Raw genomic sequence first — 21,180 nt, forward strand, 5'->3', positions numbered from 1 at the left:
ATCCTTCATCGGAACAACCGCGCTTCACAGCTGGTAACACGGCTCGACTTCCGGATAGGTAGCAGGTTCCGCCCTCTAGTCAAGTCGCGAGCATCACAGCAGTCTGACTGACTCGCGCGTGACTCTTTCAGCTCGCTGACAACCGTCGCCTGCATCCATCGCTCGTCTCACTGTCCGATCTGCGTTCAGCACCACACACCAACATCCAGACGACAATCCCTCATCCCATCTAGCAAGCAGGCGGGCCCTGCGTTGAACCACAACGATGCGTTGGCGATCGAGCAGAGGGGAGCCGTCCTGGCTCTCCCCGATGTCTGTGCTTCCGGCTCTTCTCGCCATCCTCCTAGCCAGCTTGCCCTCCACCACGGCTGCTCGTAGCGGCATTGGAGGCGAAAAGCAGCTCTACACATCGTCTGCAGTCTACTGTAGTCCACCCGAGGCCATCTTGATATCCGCCCTCGACCTCAAATTCTACCAAGAGAACCGCACGCTCGAATTCGACATTTCAGCCTCCTCGGTCGCCGACGACCTCCGAGTCTCTGTCTCCATCAACGTCAACGCATACGGGCTCGGCCTCTTTTCTCTCACCATCGACCTCTGCGACACCATTCCAGCGCTCTGCCCGTTGCCCACATATCAGTTCGCAGGCGCCGGCGTCTTTGCCGTACCCGAGCAATTCGTCCAAAAGATCCCCGCCATTGCATTCAACGTCCCCAATCTCGAGGCGGTCGCAACCGTCGAGCTCACTGATACCTCCAACAACTTCGTCGTCGGCTGCGTTCAGGCTACGCTCTCCAACGGCAAGACCACATACCAGCCTGCTGCCAAGTATGCCGTGCTTGGCGTGTTCCTGCTCGCTGTCATCAGCTCGCTCCTTCACACGTCGCTCGCCGCCAGCCTCGGCGCAGCACAATGGCGCGTCGTCGATGTCTTCACCACCATTCAGCATATTCCAATGTCTGCACTGCTGTCTCTGAACTATCCGCAGGTCTTCCTCGAGTTTGCCCGCAACTTTGCATGGTCCGTCGGTCTCATCGACATCCCCGCCGTGCAGAGATCCATCCTCTCGACACGCGAAAAGACCGGAGGCACTCAGGACGGCATCTTTGGCGCCCTCCTCACAGCTGAGAGTGGCAAGCGATTCAACCCCTTCACCACCGCGGGCGTCGCGTCGGGTGCCTCTTCAGCTTTCACTTCGACGCGACCCTTCTCTTTCCTCAGCCTCCCTCAAGGCGCTCAAGGCCTGAATGGAGTTGCTCAGCAGGCCAACGCGAGCGGAGCCGCTGCCGCCTACAGTCGATTGGCCGAGCCCATTAGGTTCCACATGACCAATCTGGGCAAGCGTCAAATCTACGCTCCTAATACCGGCCCCGGCGGCCAGATCGATCAGAACGTCGGCTCCGATTACCTTCCGGTCATCTCTTCCAGCACGCCATCACCCAACGGACTGGGCTACTTTGCTGAGCTCAACAACATTTCGCCTTCCAGCGCGTTCCTCACGGTCCTCGTCAGCTTGGCTATGCTCTTCGCCGCTCTCCTTGCCATCTGCATCATCGTCTACCTGTTCGCTGCGGTTCTTCACCTGGCCACACGACGCCGACATGGTCGAGTGGCTGCCTGGTCGTCGCGTTTGGCGGGCCGGTCGTTCTTCGGCACGTTCTCCCGCCCACTCTTTGGTCGCTTCCTCATGGCCACTTTCCAGGTCTATCTAGTTTTCGCCTTTTGGCAGTGGCTTCGTGGCGATTCGTGGGTGCCCGACTTGCTCGCCGCCGTCATCCTGGTGGTCTACCTTGCCGGCATCGCACTCATCTATGCGCCCGTCTTTGTCGCTTCTCGCAGAGTCGGCAAGGAAGAGCTCTTCTACGGTGACACGCCTCCCGCAAACGCCGGACGCACAGCGACCAGGTGGGGCGCCATCGCGCATCCTTTCCGTCCACGCTTCTTCTGGTTCGGCCTCGTCTTTTTGCTCGTCTACTTCATCCGCGCCTGTTTCATCAGCTTCGCCCAGGGATACGGTCACGGCCTGCGACAATCGATCGGACTCGCTGCGACGGACCTGCTCTTCTTCCTCGCGCTCTGCATCTGCCGTCCCGGTCGCGACAAGACGAGCGACTTTGTCATGATCTTCCTCATGGTCTTCCGCGTCATCTCGTGGGGCATCTGTATCGCTTTGACGCCGCTTGCGGACATCGAGACGATTCCACGCGTGGTGCTGGGTTTCGCACTGATTGTGGTGACGGGCATTCCGATCATCTTCCTGTTCTTCCTAACGGTGTGGGATCTCATCTCGCCGTTCATCAGGAGGAGGCAGTGGAACGCAACGAGGGTCGGTGACGCAGAGATGAACGAGAAGCCGTCCTATGCATTTGGCGCCGTTGGAGCTGGCGAGGCTACTCCAGGCACGACGTACCATGCTCAATCCGAGGCTGTTAGCACGCCCAGCTCGACAGGCTCGGACAGTGCATCGTCCGAGCAGATGGGTGCTGCCTCGCATTTGAAGCCCGACGGGCCCATGCCAGTACGACAGAGCTCCTTGTCGCGAGAGACGCCCGTCAACCACACCGCTGCTCCGACCACATCGTCGGCCAACGTCACCGGCCACCCAGTCGAGCACCCTGCAGCAACACCACAGCATCTGTCGCGACCAGTCCCGTCCCACGCCAACTCGGCAGTCTCGAATGTGTCTGGCCAGACGGTCTACTACGAGGCGAGGAGTTGATCCCCGACCTTAGCCCTGAACCTTCCTTTTTTCGCATACTTTCACTGGCATACCATAGACTGTCCCTATCTGCACACAGCATAGACCACTTTCTTTTGCCTTGTCTCGTCGCTCTCGCTCTGCATGTTCATCGTTGCATCGACTCATGGAATTCAATCTGCATGTATATCTGGTTCGCTGGTTTGGTTCGCTGTGAAACTCATGAACGCATGTCATCGTTGATGCTGTTTGCGCTGCGAAGGTCTGAATACAATTTTTTTTGCTTCAAGGTGTTAGAACGCCCGCGCACGGCTCAGCTGGACCCTGACCTCCCCGGATTGAAAGCCTTGTGAAGCACTTCTTGCACCTTTGGCCCTCGCCCTCGCTCTCATCTTGACATCGCTCCCTTGGTATCGCTCACCTTGACGTTGCTCACGTCGATCACCAGCTCCGCGATCACGCGCATAGAGCTCGATCCCACGATGTCTTCCAAACCCTTTCCGGCGCCCATCAGCGGCACCCTCCAGCTGTACCGCCGCACGCCCATCGCCTTACCCTACTTTGACACGAACGCTTCTCTCCCCCATTCACTGGTCTTCGTCCCCGGCCTGAGGGACACAATGGGTACCCTGCCCTATCTACCTGCGCTTTCGCGCGTCGCTGGGGAGCACGGCTTCTCGCTCGTTCTCCCGCAGCTGTCGTCCAACATGGGCGGCTATGGGCAGTGCACGCTCGAAGGGGATGCGCAGGAGATGGCGAGCTGTGTCGCGCACCTGCGCCAGCAGGGGAAGAGTGGCAAGATGGTGCTGATGGGTCATTCGACGGGGTGTCAGGATGCCATTGCGTACCTGCTTGGCGCTGAGCGCGCACGCGGCGAGGCGACGCGTGTGGATGGGGCGATTCTGCAAGCGCCCGTATCCGATCGCGAATGGTACGAATCGCAGCGAGACGTCGTCTCTGCGGCTGAATGGGACAAGATGGAGGCCGAGCTCGAGCATGCCACGAATCTAGTTCGATCGGGTCAAGGGTCGAAGCTGCTACCGCGCCAAGAGGTTGTGTTGCCCACCCAGCCGGGCGATGCGGGCGAGGGCAACGCCGCTGCGATGCAAGATCCTGCGATGACAGCCTACCGCCTCTGGTCGCTACGCGCCAAGGGAGGCGACGACGACTTCTTCAGCCTCGACCTCAGCGATGAGGACATCACAGCCAAGGACGAGGGCGCAAGGGGATTCGGAAGGGCCGTAGCAAATCTTCAAGCTGCAGCATTGACAGCAAAGATCCTCGCGCTCATCGGCGATCAGGAGTAAGTAACCGCCCCCATCCACAGCTACTTAGAAAGACCGATGGCTGATCAGATCTCTGCTTGCTTGCGCGACCAACAGCGACTCCCTGCCCGAAGGCAATGCAGACCGGCTCCTGGAGCGCTGGACGCGCCTGCTCGGACCCACCGGCGGGTTCGAGGCCAAGATCCTCCAGGGCGCCAACCACCAAGCTTCGAGCGACGAGGCGACCGCCGCGCTCGCCGAAGCCGTTTCGGCGTTCCTCGCGCCACTCGGCACACAATCCTGACTTGACCACTTTGCGAGAGACGGGCGACAATTCTATTTCATCCTGACAAAGCACAAGAGTGTTCGGACTGGTGCAGCGATCTCTCAAAGATGAGCAGGGCTCTGACCAACGATGCCAAACTCGCTGGCAGGGAACTTCGGCGCGCCCTCTTTGACCTTTGTCCCCTCGGGCAAACCCGTCCCTGCCTCGCTGCGACCCTGCTGACCCTTGATCCTCACCACCTCCTCGACAAAGTCCTCAAAGATGCCATTGGTATCCTCCGGCCCACCTGCGTGCTCGGGATGGAACTGAACACCCCACACCATAGCCCTTTGCTCGCTCAACTGCGTCCTAATGATGCCCTCGACACTCGAATCGTTCGCGTTGACGAACCAGGGCTGCCATCCCTCGGGCCACTTGTCCTCATCCGGCGTCAAGGCGTAACCGTGGTTCTGACTGGTAATGTAGACGCGACCGCGCTTGACAAAGTTGCCGGCGCTCTTGAGGGCGACGACGGGCTGGTTGTGACCTCGGTTGCCGAACTTCATGCGGTAGGCCTCGACGCCGGCGGCGATGCCGATGACCTGGTTGCCCATGCAGATGCCGAAGATGGGGCGGTCCCACTCGGCGATGGCGCGCTGGGCCATGTCGAGCGCCGGTTGGATCGAGTAGGGCGATCCGGGGCCGTTGGAGAGGAACAGACCGTCAAAACCGTTGCGCACAGCGTTGAAGTCGTAATCCCAAGGAAGGACGGTTACGGAAGCACCGCGGCGCAGGAGAGAGCGGAGAATGTTGGCCTTGCAGCCAAAGTCCATGAGCGCGACGTGGGCGCGGGCAGCCTTGGCGCCACCGACGGGATGCAGCACGTACGGCTCCTTGGTTGAGACCTTGGCGATGAGGTTCTCGGCCATGGGGTCGATGTACTGCCCCACGTCGGGCGACTTGTCGTGTCCATCACCGACGAGGATCGCGCCGAGCGTCGAGCCCTGGTCACGCAGAAGCGAGGTGATGGCGCGGGTGTCGACACCAAAGATGCCAGGTACGTTGTGTCGCGCACACCACGTGGCGAGCGATTCCTTCGCGAGGTAGTGCGAGAAGCGCTCGGCGAGGTTGGAGACAACCACACCGGCAGCCTGAACTTTGTTCGACTCGAGGAAGGCGCCAACGTCGACATCGGCAGGGTGTTCGATGGGGCTCTGACCGGAACCGTTGTCGGGCACACCGTAGTTGCCCATCAGGGGCTGGGTGAAGGTGAGGATCTGACCCTGGTACGAGGGGTCGGTGAGCGATTCGGTGTACGACGTGATCGACGTGGTGAAGACCGTCTCGCCAAAGACGCTGCGAGGAGCACCAAAGGAGCGACCGGTGAACGAGTGGCCCGACTTGAGGTGGAGCGTGGCGGGCTTGGAGGCCGGGGCTTCGGTGTAGGTGATGGGACCTTGGTTGGCAGCGTGCGTGGCGAGCGAGCGGACGGCGCCGACGCGGACAGCGCCACGCTGAAGCAGGATGTTGCGAATAGGAGCAAGCATTGTTGTAGGATAAGACGTTAAAAGAAAAAGCGATTGCAGGCAGGCCTCTCAGTTGTGAGAGGACTTGTAGACGGAATCACTGATGTAGTCGTCTCGGGTCTGCTGAACGAACATGCGCTATACAGCCCTGTGAAGGGGCGGGAGGATGTGTTTGGGTTGGTGGATACGATGGAGGCAAAGATGATATGCCTTGAAGATGTGCGAGGTAAGCTACGAGAGAAGCTAGGTGCTTGACAAGAGAGTGGGACGATGATGATGAGGAGAGGAGAGAAAGGTGATTCGAGCGCTTTCAAAAGATAAGGAAATTGCTCGACTCGACGTGTGCCAACTACGCTGCGCTGTGCTGCTGTCTTTTTGGCTTTGCTCGTCGCGAGGTCGAGTCAACTCTTTCTCATCTGAGCGAAAGCACGGACGCCTGCAAGAAGAAAATTTCCTCGTCGAATCAGATTTTGACTTTTGGGCGTTTGAGCCTAAGAAGGCCGAAGCACGATGAAATCACTCAGTCATCCAAGCAGCGGTGTAACAAGGCTCCATCGAAAAATCCGACGCCTGTCCGTGCGAGACGTCTGAACCACTTCCAGCAAGGGTCCTCGCTCTCCTCGTTCTTTCTTCAACACCAACAGTCACTATGGCCTACACCGCACACCGCTGAACCATGGCCGCAGCACCGCCACCATCCGCGGCGCCATACACCATCTCCAGCGATGGCGCCGGCGCCGGCCCCTCTCGACCCCCCATCGACTTCTCCGCGGCTCTCACCACCTGGCGCACCCTCAACCTCCCTTCCCTCCAAGCGACACTCAACACCGTCGCGCCCACTCTTCTCTCATCCCAAAAGTCCGCCGTAGCATCGCGCAAGCTGCTCGCTGACCAGACTCGCGAGTTCAAGAAGCAGCCCGATGCCGGAAAGCTCGAATCCTTCAAGCCGCTACTCAAGTCGTACCAGGCGGAGATCGACGTGCTCACCAAGCGAAGCAAGGTCGCTGAGAACGCATTCCTTCAGCTCCAGGGCGCGATCGGCGAGGCACCGGATCCGTACCCACTGCTCGAGATTGTACTCGAGCAGGCGGCGAGTCTGAACGACCTCGAGACGTTGCGGAAGGAGAATGCGCGGTTGAAGGAGGACCTGACGAAAACCTCAAGTGAGGCGGAAGCGAGCAAGGCAAGGGAGAGCGAGAACGCCACGCTGCAGCAAAAACTCGTGTCTCTAGAGCAAGATTTCGACTCGAGGTTGCAACAGCGTAGCTCAGCGTTGGAGTCGGAGCTATCCGCCAAATGGGACGAGAGGATACGCAATCTCAAATCGCGCGAGGCCGATCTGACAAAGTCGCTCCATGTGGCGCAGGAGCAGTTGCAGCTGCTCAAGTCCAGAGACGAGAGCGCCACGGCGAGGCTGCTCGAGAAGGGGCCGGGTGAGGATGCGAGCAGCGGCAATGGCAACTTTGCCGAAGTCGAGATGCTTTCTCGGGATCTAGAGCGCGCACAGGCGAGGGTGGAGAACGTCGAACGCCGCAACGAGCAGCTGCGCGTCGAGATCGAAGGCGTCAAGAGCGGCCGCCAGGAGTCCGAGAGCCTGCGCAAGCTCGAGATCGAGGCGAGCGAGAAGGACCGCAAGCTCGCGCAGATGCAGTCCATGCTCGAGCACCAGAAGAAGCAGAGCGAGGAGTTGGCGAAGCAGATCACGACAGCGAGGGAGGACAAGTCCAAGGCACACGCCGAGAAGCAGGCCGAGCTCGATGCGCTTCGGCTCAAGCTGCAGCAGCGCGGGGACTACGACGAGATCAAGCGCGAGCTGGACATTGTCAAGGCGGTGCATTTCAACGTGGAGGATGAGGAGGAGGGGGATGCGATCAATGGGGATGGCGATCAGAGCTTTGTCCGGCGAGCAGCGGATAGTCTGGAAGGCCGGCTACTGGAGAAGAACAAGCGGCTCGAGGACCGACTCGCTACCATGCGTGTCGCCAACGCCGAGCTGTCCACCTCGCTCACGCAGCTCAACGCCGACCTAGCACAACTCCGGCAAGACCACTCGCACCTCAAATCGCTCAACGAGAAGCTCGAAGTGGACCTTGCCTCTGTCGGACGCGATCGTCGACCAACCAAAGGCGTCGCAGCTATGAGCGCCGAGGAAGCCCTCCGAGAGATGGAGTCTCTCGAGGCGCAAGCTTCGCAACCACGCACCATCACACCGTCCGCCGCACCTCGCGCCTCCCCCTCGACCCCCTCGGCGGACAGCAACGAAGGCATCCTCCCCATCGTCACCTCGCAACGCGACCGCTTCCGCGCACGCAACGCCGAACTCGAGGAAGAACTTCGTCGTCAATCCTCGACGATCTCCGAGTTGCGCGGGGAGATCAAGACGCTGCAAACGGACAACCTGGGGTTGTACGAGAAGGTGCGGTACTTGCAGTCGTACGGTCCTACCACTTCTCGGGAGGCAGTGATTCCCATGGGCGTGGCGGCGCGATCCGTCGGGGAGGGTGATAAGTACCGTGCGCGGTACGAGGAGGCTATGAACCCGTTCGCTGCGTTCAGAGGCCAGGAACGCAGTCGTGCACTGTCGCAGCTGAACCCGTTGGAGAAGGCATTGCACGTGCTGACACGCGTCGTCATGAGTCATCGACGCATGCGGGTGTTCTTCATGGCTTATGCGATCGCGCTGCATCTGCTCGTGTTCGGCATGCTGTTGGAGGTGAGCTCGACGAGCTCGGCCGACACTTGTGCGTTGCCGAAGTCGAAATGAAGTGGTGGTTCGAAGCGACGAATTGGACGTTTGTAAGTAAGGGTGGGTGGGTGTGTGGTGAGCAATGAGCGCCATCGTTGTGCACCGGCTCAAGTTCGGCCTGATCCTCAAAGGTCGTGTCCGTCGGGTGAAAGAAAATGTGCGCTTCACAGTCGAAAATCGGCCTTGTCGCCATGGATCTCTTGCGTAGACTATTCGTCCTACGCCGGCTCAGACGTGTGCATCTTTAAAATGTGTATGGTGCACGATATGGTACGGTGCCTACTTCGAGCTCAGCTCAGACGTGTGCGTTGCTCAAAAGAGTGTTTAGCGTGGCTAGTGATACATCTATGAGGAGGATCGATATCGTTCGTCGAAACCGCGCGGATCACGTTGGTATGCTGCACGATTTCGATCGGGCATGCCAGCGCTGAGGGTGCTTTCCTCGAGCGCGCTGGTGCGGTCCGCATACTCCGCGTAAGCCGGGTTGGTGACCGAGGCGCCTGCCATGGCTCTTCTTTCGCGCAGCGTCGCGGATCCAGAGCCGGCGAGGGAGGGGAGGGTGACATTCGAGGACCCCGAGGCGTAGCTCTCCTGCCTGCTTACTGCATCGTTCGGAATACGCAGTGGGGGCAGGTCCATCGATCGACCCGTCCCCCGTGCTTCCTCGTATCTCTCCTGACCTCTCTGCCTCTCCTCCCCTTGCCCTTGCGCAGGACGCTTCTTCTCCACAGCCTTCGCTTTAGCCCTTCGGTTCTGGAACCAGATCTGCACCGCGCGCACAGGCATATCCAGCTGCGCACTGATCTGCTTGCGCAGCGCCGCGTTGGGCTTGGGAATCTCGCGAAAGGTCGACTCGAGCACGCGGAACTGCGTCTTGGTGGTGCGTCGGCGGTGTTTGATCTCGAACGGGTTGAGCGGATAGAAACCGCGCGAGTCGGCGCCCATCGCGGGCGGAAGGTAGGACACGTACTGCGAGTGCTGCGTAGGGAAACCCGAGGAGGAAGATGGGTAGGCGTCATATCCTGGAACCGACGAGGAGGCGGAGGAAGGGCTGTACATGAAGCCGGGCGAGGGGAGCGGGTTCGAGACCGGGTAGGGGAGGCCGCTGCTCGTGGGAGCGTAGTGTTGCGTCGACATGCCCGAGTTGATCGACAGCGCGGTGGGAGGACGGTAGTGGTGGTGTGACTCCGAAGCGGTGCCCAGGTAGCTGTGCGAGTTGGCACTGCCGCTCACGTAAGAGGAGGACGACGGGTGGGCTCCCGTCGGCGACATGGCGGGCAGCGATGCCGCACTCGAAGCGAACCGGCTGTGCATCATTTCTGGCATGGCTGAGGAGGATGCCATCATGCCGGGCTCGCCATCGCTCACCGCGCCTTGCTCCCAGTACGACATCAATGACCCCGACGAGGACGACGAGAGCGGCGCGGAAGAAACTCCAGCGTTGTTGCTGGTCGGCGTGATATGAAGCTGCACCGATGGCGGTGCATTCGAAGTCGATGACCAGGCGGAGGTATTGATGCTGCGAGGCACGCTCAAGCCCTGGTTGGCGCCACGTTGCAATTGCTGTTGACCGTCCACGTATGCCTGTTGCTGCGCTTGCGGGTGAAGATGGTGGCTAGCGTGAAAAGCTTGTGGTGCCTGCAGCGATGGTGCTTGCTGCGATGGCGGCAGGTAGTGGTGACTCGACGGGTAGGCCGGTGCCCTCGGCTGGTGTTGTACTTGATACATGGACGGCGACGATGGAACTGCTCCAGCTGCTGGAGGGTGTAGCGTAGTGGGTGCGGATAGCTGCGGATGGTATGTCTGCGACTGCGATAGTGTTCTAGAATGCTGCTGCTGAAAAGATTGCTGATGTTGTCTGGTGGGATCGGAAACGTCGGCGGCGTGTGGGTCCTTGTCGCTGCTATTGCTGAGCTGAATGAAGCTGGCTTGAGATGGTGGACTGCGCTCCGTAAAGCCCGTGTTCATCGTCTGGATGGTAGTAGCTCCGGAAGAAAGAGCATGTGCGATGCTGATCAGACGAGCAAGAGACGGCGGAGGGAATTGGTGAAGAAAGGAGGGCGGCAAGGATGTGACTTTGCAGAGGCAAGGAGTGAGGACGTGACGTGGACCGTGATGGGGCTCAGCTCAAGGCAACCCCCGGAAGAAGATGGACTGTTCGCGTGCAGGTGGCTGTTGTGGTTTGCTGGTCCTAAGGAACCCGGAAAGGTTCGCTCTTGAGCTCGAAGGATGGGAGTTAGACGCGGCGTTCGAGCACAATACGGGGGCGGCGCACAATTCACTCGTTGGACAGGCGAGCTGGCACCGACGGATTTCGCTTTGAGACCGAGATTGAGCAGCAGCAGGGGCACCTTTGGTTGAGATGTTGGTGCAGTCGAATGTTGTACGGTCGCAGAGGATGATCTCGAAAGAGGTTGCCCGAGGAGAAGGCAGCCGGGAGGCGAGGAGGCGAGGGGGCAGGGCGATTCGATGCAGAGAGCCGAGCGGGGATGGATGCGGACGGGGAGTTATATTGGTTCAAAGCAGATGAGGAACCGGAAGGAAGGGCTCAGCCACAACGCAGGAAGTGGCGTTCAAGCGACAATGAAGCGGAGACTCGGAAGAGGGCAATCGGATCGAGCAAGGAGCGACGGAAAAGCAGGGACAATGGGGAAAGAGACCGAAGGGGGGTTTAGATGAGAACCGGGTCAAGAGGTTGCGCAGAAAAGATCGTCGGGCCCCTTCTCAGGAAGCAACCAGGGCGTCCGTCGGGACTGAAATCTGGGACGGGATGCTGTGCCTCGGTTCAAAACGGCGTGGGGGGAGAGAGGGTGCTTGATGACGCCGCATGAAGAGACACGAGGCTGACAGCAGCTGAGACTGCATCCGAAGAGGTGGATGCCACGTTAGCAAAATGCCTACAGTAGTACAAACAAAGAGCAGAAGCGAAACGAGCGGAAGCGAGACACGACTTTTGCAACTGGTGCCGCTGCTGTCGCTGCTCCCTATGCAGCGAGAGAAGGAGCATGCTGCCAGTTGCGGACTATCAAAAGAGCCAGCGTTTCGGGAAGCCAAGCCCGGCTCAAGTAGCAGCTGTGCAGAATAGCGATTAGGTGCTGTCAAGCTCGTCGCTACACAGGCTTGACGCGCAAGAGGGACGGGTCGAGGCGTGGCGTTGGTTGCGAGATCCGAAGTGGTGTGCTGCATCAATGCGTGAGAAGGCCAAGCGGAGCTCCAACTGACATGTGGGAGGGGCTCGCATGCTTCGAGGCGAGATACAAGATCAGGCCAAGTCGTGATGGAAACAGCGGGACTCGGGCATGACTAGACGAGCGGAGCAAGAGAGAGGTATCATGAGATGTTTCACAGCGAATGGACCCGGGAGATCAGCCGACCGGTTCGATGATCTCGGTTGCGGGGAGCAAAGCGGTCTAAAGCCAATTTAATTGGCAGAATGCATCCTAAGATTGTCTAAGAAAGAGCTTGTATCAAACAAGCATTGGAAGAGGCACGCTAGAAGATCTGGCGATATCTGGCCGAGTTTCCTCCGGCAGGGATCCGGGGTCTGAACGAGCTTGTCAGTGTTGGCTATTGTTGTCATGGTTTTTATCGACCAGCCAGGTGGAAGCGAGGGGGAGGCGGGCGCGGATATGGATACAATAGCGTCGATGATGGGGCCGGCATGGCATCCATTGTGCTGAGTGGATTGACCGAGACTCCGCCTTTGCGATCTGCCTCGTGGCGATTGCTCTGCGGCTGATGGATGGAATCAGCGAGTGCAGACCGAGAGACGGCGAGAAGCAAGAGACGCAGTGCCAGGTGATTCTGCGCTTTCAGTGGTTTGGCTTGGGGACTCGGTCGGAGTTTGCCCAGCACAGCGCAACAGCGGGAAGCGGTGCTGGAGGAGCAGCAGCAGCAGCAGCAGCGTCGTCTACGAGAGTCGGCGATGCACCCCTCTACCGTCTGAGATTGCATTCGGGGATCAAGGAGAGCGGAACAATGGGACAGCGACGACACATGTTCTCGACTCCGCTCTGCGTCACGAGCAGTCGAAATGCATAAGAAAATCGAACTTTATCCGAGCTGCAAAAAAGGGCGGCACCAGAGCAGAGAAAGTCGAAAAAGAGGCGTGACAGATTTGCTATCAAACAGTGCCGATGCAGGTGCTGTTCCCGCTTTCTGGCTTGAGAAAAGAAATGAAAAGCTTATCCGCTCGGCTCGAGTCGAGCTCGTCTCGGTTGTTGGTGGTCGTATCCCCCACAATGATCATCAAAGCAGACGCAGGCGAATCATGTCTGGCGATGCCGCGAGTGTTTAGGCTCAGAGCGATCACCAAACAAGCAGCAGCCGATGGCGCACTCTCGGGTCGAAAGCTGGGCTGATCAATTCAAGTGAATGTGCCGCGCAATCGAGGAAACTGGCACGGGAAGGCATACCGGCGCCAGCTTGAAACTCAGAAGATCGACCGTGGATTTCAAGTGCAGCGCTGTCAGTGCAGCCATGTGTCGCTGCTTCAAGTTCGACCCTCGATACCAGAGACCTGTTCGCGTGCCCTGAGGCCACCGTCATCCATGGATTGAGACAGCGACGAGATTCAGGAACGCGTTGTGTGGACAACTTAAAGTGGTGCTCGATCCCTGACTCCTTAATACTCAAAAGCCTGTCTTGCACTGCCGCCGTCAACACCAACTACAGTAGATCGTCATACATGTTCCAGACATTCGAGCCTGTGATAACAATATGGAACCGCAAGTTCGATGCGAAGCTCGCTTAGCAAGCCGAGATGCTTGTGTCAAGTGCAAACAAAAAGAAATCTCATCTCGTATCCATCCAATGGTCCAAATGGTCCACTGTACTACCTTGTTTTAGACTTCTACCATATCATCCCAACGTCGCTTCTTGATAAGTATGTCTCACGACAAGTCCGAGTTCCTGAGACAAATCTTCGACCCTGGCTTGGCATGATGTCGAGCAAGATGGATTATTTCTGATCCCAGAAATTGTGAGCGGTGTTGGAAATGGGGGCTTCCCGTTGCAAACACACACAGACACATAACGCGAAGCCGCGAGCCCGTGGACCACGGAGGGGGGCGATGGTGGCTGGCTCCTAAAGTGCTTTACACGTGTCGAAACACCGCCCCGCTGCCAATCCGCGGCTTCCCGTCCTGATCCTTAGCCGAGTCATGCAAGATGCTTGCTAGCCCTTGGATGACCGAGCTCGATCCAGCCCGCACCTTTTCTTGCCAGCTGAGACCTGTCATCCTTTTCTTTCCCATCCCTGAGGGGCGCCAATCTGAGACCGTCATGACGAATGCATCCGCACACCACCCCAGCGTGCCTCGCGCGGAGTTTCGAGTGCCGAATGCGTGGGTCCTTCGTGTGCAAAAGGAGGAGGAGAGAAGATTCGATCCAACCGTGGTACCTTCCTCCAGCTCAGCAGGGGTACAGTAGCGATTCAAAGTCCTACCTCGTCGCTGGGGAGCCGAGCTGCCCTACGGGCCACGATGCTCAGCGCAACGACCTTGTCCTCACGCTCCGCTTCATGCCACCGATTCGTCCCGCCGTCGTGACCAATGTCGATCGTGCTTGGCACGTCGGAGACACAATCGTCCAGCCCAACATCACCGGTCACCATGGGAGCGCGCGGGTACACAATCTCAGCTTCTCGGACATCGGGGGAGTCCACCACCTTTCACACCTCTTCGCCCCTGAGCCATTCGGATGAGAAATGACATCGATTGGCACACCTCGATCAGCTTTTTGGCGCCGAAGGATCCTCGCATGGCTCCGGCAGGGGCACACTAGCATCGATGGGCGGTAGCACCACCCGTCCCACCTTGAAGTACTTTTCGTGCTTGTCGTAGAAATCCCTCCAGGTGACGAGATCGCTCATCTGCTTGGCGTCAAAGTCGCGCACGTCGTGCGTGAGGTGCGTCTTGAAGCAACCCGTCACGTAGGCGCGACTGGCGTCTTTACCGCTGAAGAACGAGTAGAAGCCTCCGGGCCCGTAGATGCGTCGTCCCTCGGTGACGTCGTACACGTCGCCCAGGATTGCCACGTAGATTGGCTTTTTCGGGTCGCGACCGTTGTACATGGCCAGCTCCGGGAGCGAGAAGATGCGTTCGCGGTACTGTTTCGCGAGAAGGCGAGGTGAAACGGAGCATTCGTGGGATGGTATGATTGGATCAGCGTGTGTAGTGGGCGGTAAGGTGTCGGATCGATCGTCACTTACAGGCAGGTACGTTCGCAGCTTCGTATACTTCCCACGATAACCCCAGAGCGGATCGCCGGCAACAAAGAACCCAGATGCCATCACCAACGCCGTCGCCATCATCAAAAAGCGGAACAGCTTCACCATCACCCGCAATCCTCCTGTCAGATCCGTCGTTTGCTCCTCAAACTCCTCTGCTCCTTTGCTGCCCTTGTTGCCGGTGCTGCTAGAGCCGGCCTCTTCCGCCGCCTTCCTTCTTCGCAGCTCCTGCTCCGCCTTCCACTTCTGATGCACCAGAAACGGCGAATTGGCTTTCTTTTTAGGAACACTTCGCGAGGGGTTCGAGGGATCGATGTCACGCTCACCTGTCGTAGCGGCGGCGGCAGTGGTCGCCGCCTCGGTGGCTTCGGGCGTCGGCGTCACTGTGCCGGATCCGGCCGGCGTGTCGTTCCCGCGTGGTCGATCGGATGGACCAGGGATCGTCTTCCATTCCGAGTTGGGCGTGTATGGGTCCGAGGCGAAGGTCGTGAAGAAGTCGCGGAAGAAGTTGCGCCACGGAGCTCTGTTGTGAGGACGCGATGCACAAAGCGTCAGTCGATCGGGTCAGTAAACGTCAATTGATCCACCTCAGTAGGTCAACACTCTGGCTGCCACGTCAGACCACTTACTGAGAAGGCAACGAATGTCCTCCGTCGTGCTGCTCAACCCTCGAGTTCTTGCAAACATCAACGAGCGTCTGGGATCGTTCGAGATCCACGATCTGATCAGCGCGACCGAGCACATGCAGCATAGGTGTCTCGATGGGCTTCTCGAACAGCTTCTGATGCAGCTGGTCGCGGCTGCGGAAGCCAGAGACGGCGACTGCGAACCTGAACGGTCCCTGATCCTTGGGCAGTTTGAGCCCAGGCATGCGGCTAGAGTCTTCGAATGCGCTCGCTAGGATGCCCGTCAGGCACCCGCCTTGGGAGAAGCCAACGATGCCATCAAACGGACCTTCTTTCTTAAGAACATCGTTGATGTAGTCGACCGACTTGTCCCAATCCAAATAATTGCCGTCGTCGTCGGCCCTCCACCACGCCCGAGGCTGCTCTTCAATCGGCGTGCTCTCGTCGACCAGCTTGCCGTCTTCGACATCGGGTGCGTCGAGGTCTCCAGCGGACGTGATCGGTTGAACGATCAACGGCCCGTTGATGAAGGTAAAGTCGGCCACGTCCCGACACGCTTTGCGGATCGCACCGGAGCGCTTGAAGAATTGGAAACTGTTGCTCGTGTAGCCATGGGCCATGAGGATCTTGAGCTTCCTCGTTGCGCCGGCGGTCGTCATGTTTGAAAACGGTGGCGTGGAGGTGGTACGTGCGCAGTGGGTGGAAGCGTTCGCTCCTCTCGCTCTTGACGTACGGCGGCGTTGGCGATCTACAGCGGCAACGCAGATCGAGAGCTTATTTGATGCTCTTGCTCAAGGCCTGAAGACGAGTGACTGTCTTGGATCCGTATCGAGTGGGGGTGATGCGGACAGGAAGAAGAGTGCGATGTATTCACACTTTGAGCTTCTGCCGTCGGCAACGGACCCTTGCGATCCGAGCTCACAATTTCCACATCAGCGCGGCTATCTCCCTTTCGGCCGGCTCAACCACTTCAACTTGCACAACATCGCTCTTCTGTGACGTGCTATCGAGAAGGTACTTCTGTAGATTCGCACTGCAAGACTTCTTTTGCATGCAGACCCTTGACATGAAGCTGAACTAATGTACGAGACGCTCCGAGACGCTCAAAGCTGTCCAGCAAAGTGGACCAGGAGGCTCACGCTGCATCAGCAGTGGTACTGAAAGTCGGTCGGGAAGATGACACCGTCGTGCCTCACGACCAGAACCGGCACCTGTCCTCGTGGCAGTCCCTGGTCCAACGGCGGAGGAGCCGCGCAGATGATCGTCTGGCGGCTTCTGACCTCGACGTGCGTGCTCTTCCAGTCGCCGAAGAAGATGAACAGGTTCGGATGGAAGTTGTCGCCCAAGATCGTGACCAGCCCGGGGCTTTGATCGCTCGAGGGCGCTGGCATGGGCGATCGGCCGTCCTGCGGGGGCGGCACCACGTTGGTGATGATGGGAATCGGCGTGATAGGCTGCGCGGGGGCAGGGACCGTGATCAGATGCGCAATGTTGCTGTCGGTGATGTTGGTCTGCGGCTGGGCTCCACCGACGATCTGAGGCGGTACGTAGAACGAGTGGCGCGCAATATCGGTGCCCACCACCGTCCAGATGTCGGAATCGGCCACATCGACCGACCACATTGCGCCTGGTGAGATGCTGCTGCTGCCCGCTGCGGAAGAGTCTGATCCTACCGAGTTGGCGTACGAGCCTGTTCGACGGAGGATCTCGACATCAGAAAGACCTTGATGCTGCATGGTGCTGATCGAAAGCGACTGGCCACGTCGACGATTCTTGCTGGCAGCGGCTGCAGCAGCGGCACGTTCCTTCTGCACCACGATCGAGGACGAGACGCGGCGTGGACGCTTGGCTTTGCCACCGTCCGAAGAGGGCGGCGGCTCCATCGCAGACACGTCGTGCGAAGAGGAAGAGGCCGACGGCGACATCATCGGCCCTCCTCGGGCAGCGGCGAGAGAATAGCGAGTCTGCGCCGCTGCATGCGCAGCCGCAGCGGTCGGGCTCATGGGCAGGTGATCACTCGATCCGACCCCTGCGCCCTCCATGGCCAGGCTCATCGATGTCATCGGCGTCGTCGGCGTTGAGGGCATGCTGAGGCTGCTGCTGCCGGTCACCCACTTCCTCGGCTCGCTGGGTCTATGCATGCCCACGGATTCGTTGAGGCAGGCCAGGAAGGGTCCGCTATTGCCAGGCGACGCGGATTCGCCAGGCTGCTCGCCCGTCGGTCGGGGATCCTCGAGCACCTCGAGCGCAATCTTGTGCAGCTGCGACACAGGATCGCCAAACGCTTCGCGAGCAATCGAATCGGTAGAGCCTGCTGGAGCGCCTCCGAGTACTGATGTGCCCTTTTCCACCTTTCGCACCACCATCACCGGGCTCACGACCGCCGTGTTGAGACACTGAAGGACGATGGGCTGATTGTAGTGGATCGTCATTTGCGAGCTCGTCAGCCCAGCCGTAGGAAGGGCGTTCGGAGGCGGTGGTGGATAGCCTTTGACGGGGGGTTGTAGCGGCTCGGACGGCGTAGCATCGGCGCGCCTCTTGGGATCCACCAGATAGACGATAAAAGGGTCCCAGCTCGACATCTTGGCCACAAAGCAGCTCGGTGGCTCGGAGCTCTTCTGGTCCCGTGGATTCATGTTGAGGAAGGGCTGGTTGTCCGAGCCCTTGAGCCACGACGGTGCCCCTGAGACGCACAGGTAGCGCGTCGATACGGTCTGCGATCGCAATCGATGGAAGAGCGAAATGACGGTGCCGTGGTTGACGCAGAGCTCTGTATTGCGGGAAGACTGTCGCTTCTTGCTTGGCTTGCTGATGACTTTGATGGGCCGGCTGGGGAACGTGCCGAGCAGACGACGATCCATGGGAGAAGGACCCGGAACGGAGATCGCGACGAGTGCCTCGACGTGACGTCTCTTTTCGTCCACGTCCGAGATGTAGAGCTGCTTGCCGATGCAACGGCCCGAGATGGCCATCTCGGACGATGGATTGCCGACGTCGATGAGACGACCGCTGCTGGATGCCCACTCGAGCGCCCCATCCTGGATGCCTGGCTCACCGCTGATATTGATGGTGACGCGTGGCGGCGAGAGCACCGTCGGTGCCGGCTGGTCAGGATCGGGCGGACCGGAAGGCGAGAAGGGAGACGGACGCGCCGAAGCCGGGCATGCGTTCCACCAGCTGCTTCCCACCAAGATGACAAGAGGTGGCGGGCACAAGAAGCGCTTCTCGGCACCGTAACTCTTCTGTGCCACCCTCGTCGTCATGATCAGCACATTCCTCTCTCCAAGACCAAGTCGACTGGGGGTCGAGATGTACTGCCGGACATAGTCTTCGATGAAAGCCGAGCAATCGCCCAGGCTGCTCTCCGAGACGCCCAAGCCGTGGATCTGGCGAATCTGGTTCATCTCGCTCATCGACACCTGTTGGTACAGGCTCGGGCGCATGCTAGGCGGATACGCCATCTGGGTGCGTAAGCTCGGCGGTGCGTCCATAGGGGAGCCCGGGATCTGGTCGGAGCGAGAACGCTGTAGAACGTGGGGGATCGAACCCGCCGCGTATTGCTGTGGAGACTGCTGCAGTTGCGGGTGATGATGCTGGTGCGGATGCGGATGTGGATGCTGATGTGGACTCTGGAATGGATGCTGATGCTGATGCTCGTATGCAAGCGGATGATGCGGGTGGTGCGAAGAAAATGCAGGGTCAAAGCGAGGGTCGTTCGGCGCCTGTCTCAGGACCGTAGCACGGGTGTGCAACGGATTCTCTTCTTCTTCCAGAATTGTTGGTGTGCTATGGCCCTCGCGCTGATGGCCAGCTGTCGGTGGACCAGAACTGATCGATGCGCTGTTGGCTAGCGCAGACGAGAGATGCTGTTCGTTGAAGGCTGCCATCTCGAAGCCATCCTGGCCTCCGCTCGAGGACGCGAATCGATGCGTCGTGTCAATGGGAGGCGAGAAGAAGGGCGGCATGCCCCCGGCGTGTGGGCCCATGTGCGATTGCGGCGAGTATTGCGACTGCGCTGGCGAGGTGAGCGTCGGACTGAATGGTTGCATCTGGGGTGTCTGAAAGCCTGGACCTGTGTACGGAGCGCGGAAGCTAGACGGCGGCGTCATTTGCGATTGGACGGGGCTCCACGGCTCCGTTCCGTGGAAAGCGGGATGACCAGGACTCGCCAGGGGCCCCGACAAGGCTGGACTGTGCATCTGGCCGAGGTTCTGGACGCTGCGACTTTGCGGCAGTCCCTGGTGCGAAGGGTCATTCGGATAGGAGGCAAAGTTGTTCTGCATGCTGGTGGTCCTGGTCAGCGCCGAGATGGGACGACCAGCATAGACACTGCCCGAACCTGAGCGTTGGCGGCTGGACATGGCATCGCTCCCGGAAGCTGTGCCTGTTCCAGCCGACGAAGTGAAGCTGGCGACCGACTTGAGTCCGCGACTGGCGGGACGACTACCGGGCCGCGACGAGAAAGCGCCTGATAGGGTCGAGCTGGGGCTGTGATGAGCGCCGCCGATCAGCGGCGAGCTTGGAGATGCAGACACACCCAGGTGGCTGGTGGACGGACCGAATTTGTCCGCGAGTCCAGGTACGCCAACATATCCCTCACTTTGGGTAATTTGAGGGCTGTTTGTGACATGCTCTGGGCCTTTCCGCTGTCGACTATCCGTATTCGAGATCGAAGCATCGTCCTTGTAGCTTAACTCGGCGCCAAATGCTGGCATGAGGCCGGAGCTGGAAGGCATGCTGGTGTCGTTCATGGCGAGCTGGTCGACGGTATTGGAGTGCTGCTGCTGGTGCTGCTGCTGTAGGTGGTTCCCTCCGTACATCGACGGGGGAGCAAAGCGAGTTTGGAAAGCATGCGGAGTGACTGCGCTGCCTGGCTCTGCGCCCGTGGATGCGGTCGTATCGTGCAGCACGCTTGGGGTCAGAACGCTCGGCGTTAGAGGCCCTATGTCGATCTTGAGTGCTGCAGGGCGAGATGGCCTTTGCAGACCTGATGGAGGTGCTGCGCCCAGGCCATGCTGATGCGCATCGCTCGAAGCCGCGACTTGATCCGACCAGCCTTGTTCCGAGCCTGTGTGTGGGCGTGAGCCATGCGGACCGTTCTGCTGCGCGTGGAAGTTGTCATTCGGGAGTTGCGAGGGCTGCTGACCGCCACTTGGATCGAAGCCAGAGCTGTTGAGGCCCGTGGACGAGCCGTCGAAATACAGCGAGCTCTCGGATTGCATTCCGTGAGGATGGCCTAGAGACGTGTTTGGCGGAATCTGAGCACCAAAGCTGTGATCATGCTGCTGCGGGTCGTGCATATGGTGGAGATGGTGATGTTGGGACTGCTGCGGTTGCTCTACTGGATAGGAATACGACGGAGCGCCGAAAGATGCCGCTGCATTCGAGTCTGGTATCGACGAGCCTTGGAACATGGGGTTCTGCCCTGATGCAGGGTCATGTGCGATCTGCTGGCCGTCGTGCTGCATCTGTTGAGAGAAGTGCATGCTTTGAGAAGCGAAGATGGCGTCCTGTTCTGGAGGGTTTGGCTGGTGGGATGCCGAGGCCTCTTGGGACCATGTAGGCTGGAACATGCCGTGCTGTTGGCGGCGCGCTCCGCAGCCTGTTGCGGGGCCTTGACTGATACGATCTCAGCGCAGTGCAGCGGAGTAGAGTTGGGGCCAGCACGACGCCAGAGCCGAGTCGGGTCCGATCCAGGTCGTGTCTATGTCGTTGAATGCACCTTGCTGACTCGTCTATGGTCTAGGAGGTAAGGCGCGTTGGGAGTGTGCCGATGCGGCGAGCTGTTGAGAAAGAGGGTCGGAAACAGCAGGCCATCTATGAGC

The 21,180-nt window shown here is 59.4% G+C and overlaps 7 protein-coding genes across 7 annotated transcripts; 3 read left to right on the top strand and 4 right to left on the bottom strand.

The window, feature by feature from the left end:
- Nucleotides 1-310: 310 nt before the first annotated feature.
- PSEUBRA_003472 (TRP-like family) lies at nt 311-2,719 on the top strand (the record flags this gene model as incomplete). The annotated part of the gene is made up of 1 exon (XM_016436574.1): nt 311-2,719. The coding sequence occupies one exon, from the start codon at nt 311-313 to the stop codon at nt 2,717-2,719; it is 2,409 nt and encodes an 802-aa protein (XP_016292012.1).
- Nucleotides 2,720-3,180: 461 nt separating this feature from the next.
- On the top strand, nt 3,181-4,267 carry PSEUBRA_003473 (Protein of unknown function DUF1749; the record flags this gene model as incomplete). Its single annotated transcript, XM_016436579.1, has 2 exons — nt 3,181-4,001; nt 4,081-4,267. The coding sequence occupies 2 exons, from the start codon at nt 3,181-3,183 to the stop codon at nt 4,265-4,267; spliced, it is 1,008 nt and encodes a 335-aa protein (XP_016292013.1).
- Nucleotides 4,268-4,350: 83 nt separating this feature from the next.
- Nucleotides 4,351-5,775, bottom strand: PSEUBRA_003474 (Glutamine amidotransferase; the record flags this gene model as incomplete). Its single annotated transcript, XM_016436582.1, has 1 exon — nt 4,351-5,775. One exon carries the CDS (start codon nt 5,773-5,775, stop codon nt 4,351-4,353), a length of 1,425 nt encoding a protein of 474 aa, XP_016292014.1.
- Nucleotides 5,776-6,430: 655 nt separating this feature from the next.
- On the top strand, nt 6,431-8,518 carry PSEUBRA_003475 (CASP, C-terminal; the record flags this gene model as incomplete). Its single annotated transcript, XM_016436571.1, has 1 exon — nt 6,431-8,518. The coding sequence occupies one exon, from the start codon at nt 6,431-6,433 to the stop codon at nt 8,516-8,518; it is 2,088 nt and encodes a 695-aa protein (XP_016292015.1).
- A 327-nt stretch (nt 8,519-8,845) lies between these two features.
- Nucleotides 8,846-9,772, bottom strand: PSEUBRA_003476 (Homeobox domain protein; the record flags this gene model as incomplete). Its single annotated transcript, XM_016436591.1, has 1 exon — nt 8,846-9,772. The coding sequence occupies one exon, from the start codon at nt 9,770-9,772 to the stop codon at nt 8,846-8,848; it is 927 nt and encodes a 308-aa protein (XP_016292016.1).
- Nucleotides 9,773-14,231: 4,459 nt separating this feature from the next.
- Nucleotides 14,232-16,014, bottom strand: PSEUBRA_003477 (Cytochrome b5-like heme/steroid binding domain protein; the record flags this gene model as incomplete). Its single annotated transcript, XM_016436586.1, has 3 exons — nt 14,232-14,609; nt 14,712-15,252; nt 15,359-16,014. 3 exons carry the CDS (start codon nt 16,012-16,014, stop codon nt 14,232-14,234), a joined length of 1,575 nt encoding a protein of 524 aa, XP_016292017.1.
- A 486-nt stretch (nt 16,015-16,500) lies between these two features.
- On the bottom strand, nt 16,501-20,928 carry PSEUBRA_003478 (LAG1, DNA binding; the record flags this gene model as incomplete). Its single annotated transcript, XM_016436590.2, has 1 exon — nt 16,501-20,928. One exon carries the CDS (start codon nt 20,926-20,928, stop codon nt 16,501-16,503), a length of 4,428 nt encoding a protein of 1,475 aa, XP_016292018.2.
- Nucleotides 20,929-21,180: the final 252 nt, after the last annotated feature.

The sequence above is a fragment of the Kalmanozyma brasiliensis genome, assembly GCF_000497045.1.
Source record: "Kalmanozyma brasiliensis GHG001 unplaced genomic scaffold PSEUBRA_SCAF22, whole genome shotgun sequence".
NCBI lineage: Eukaryota > Fungi > Basidiomycota > Ustilaginomycetes > Ustilaginales > Kalmanozyma > Kalmanozyma brasiliensis.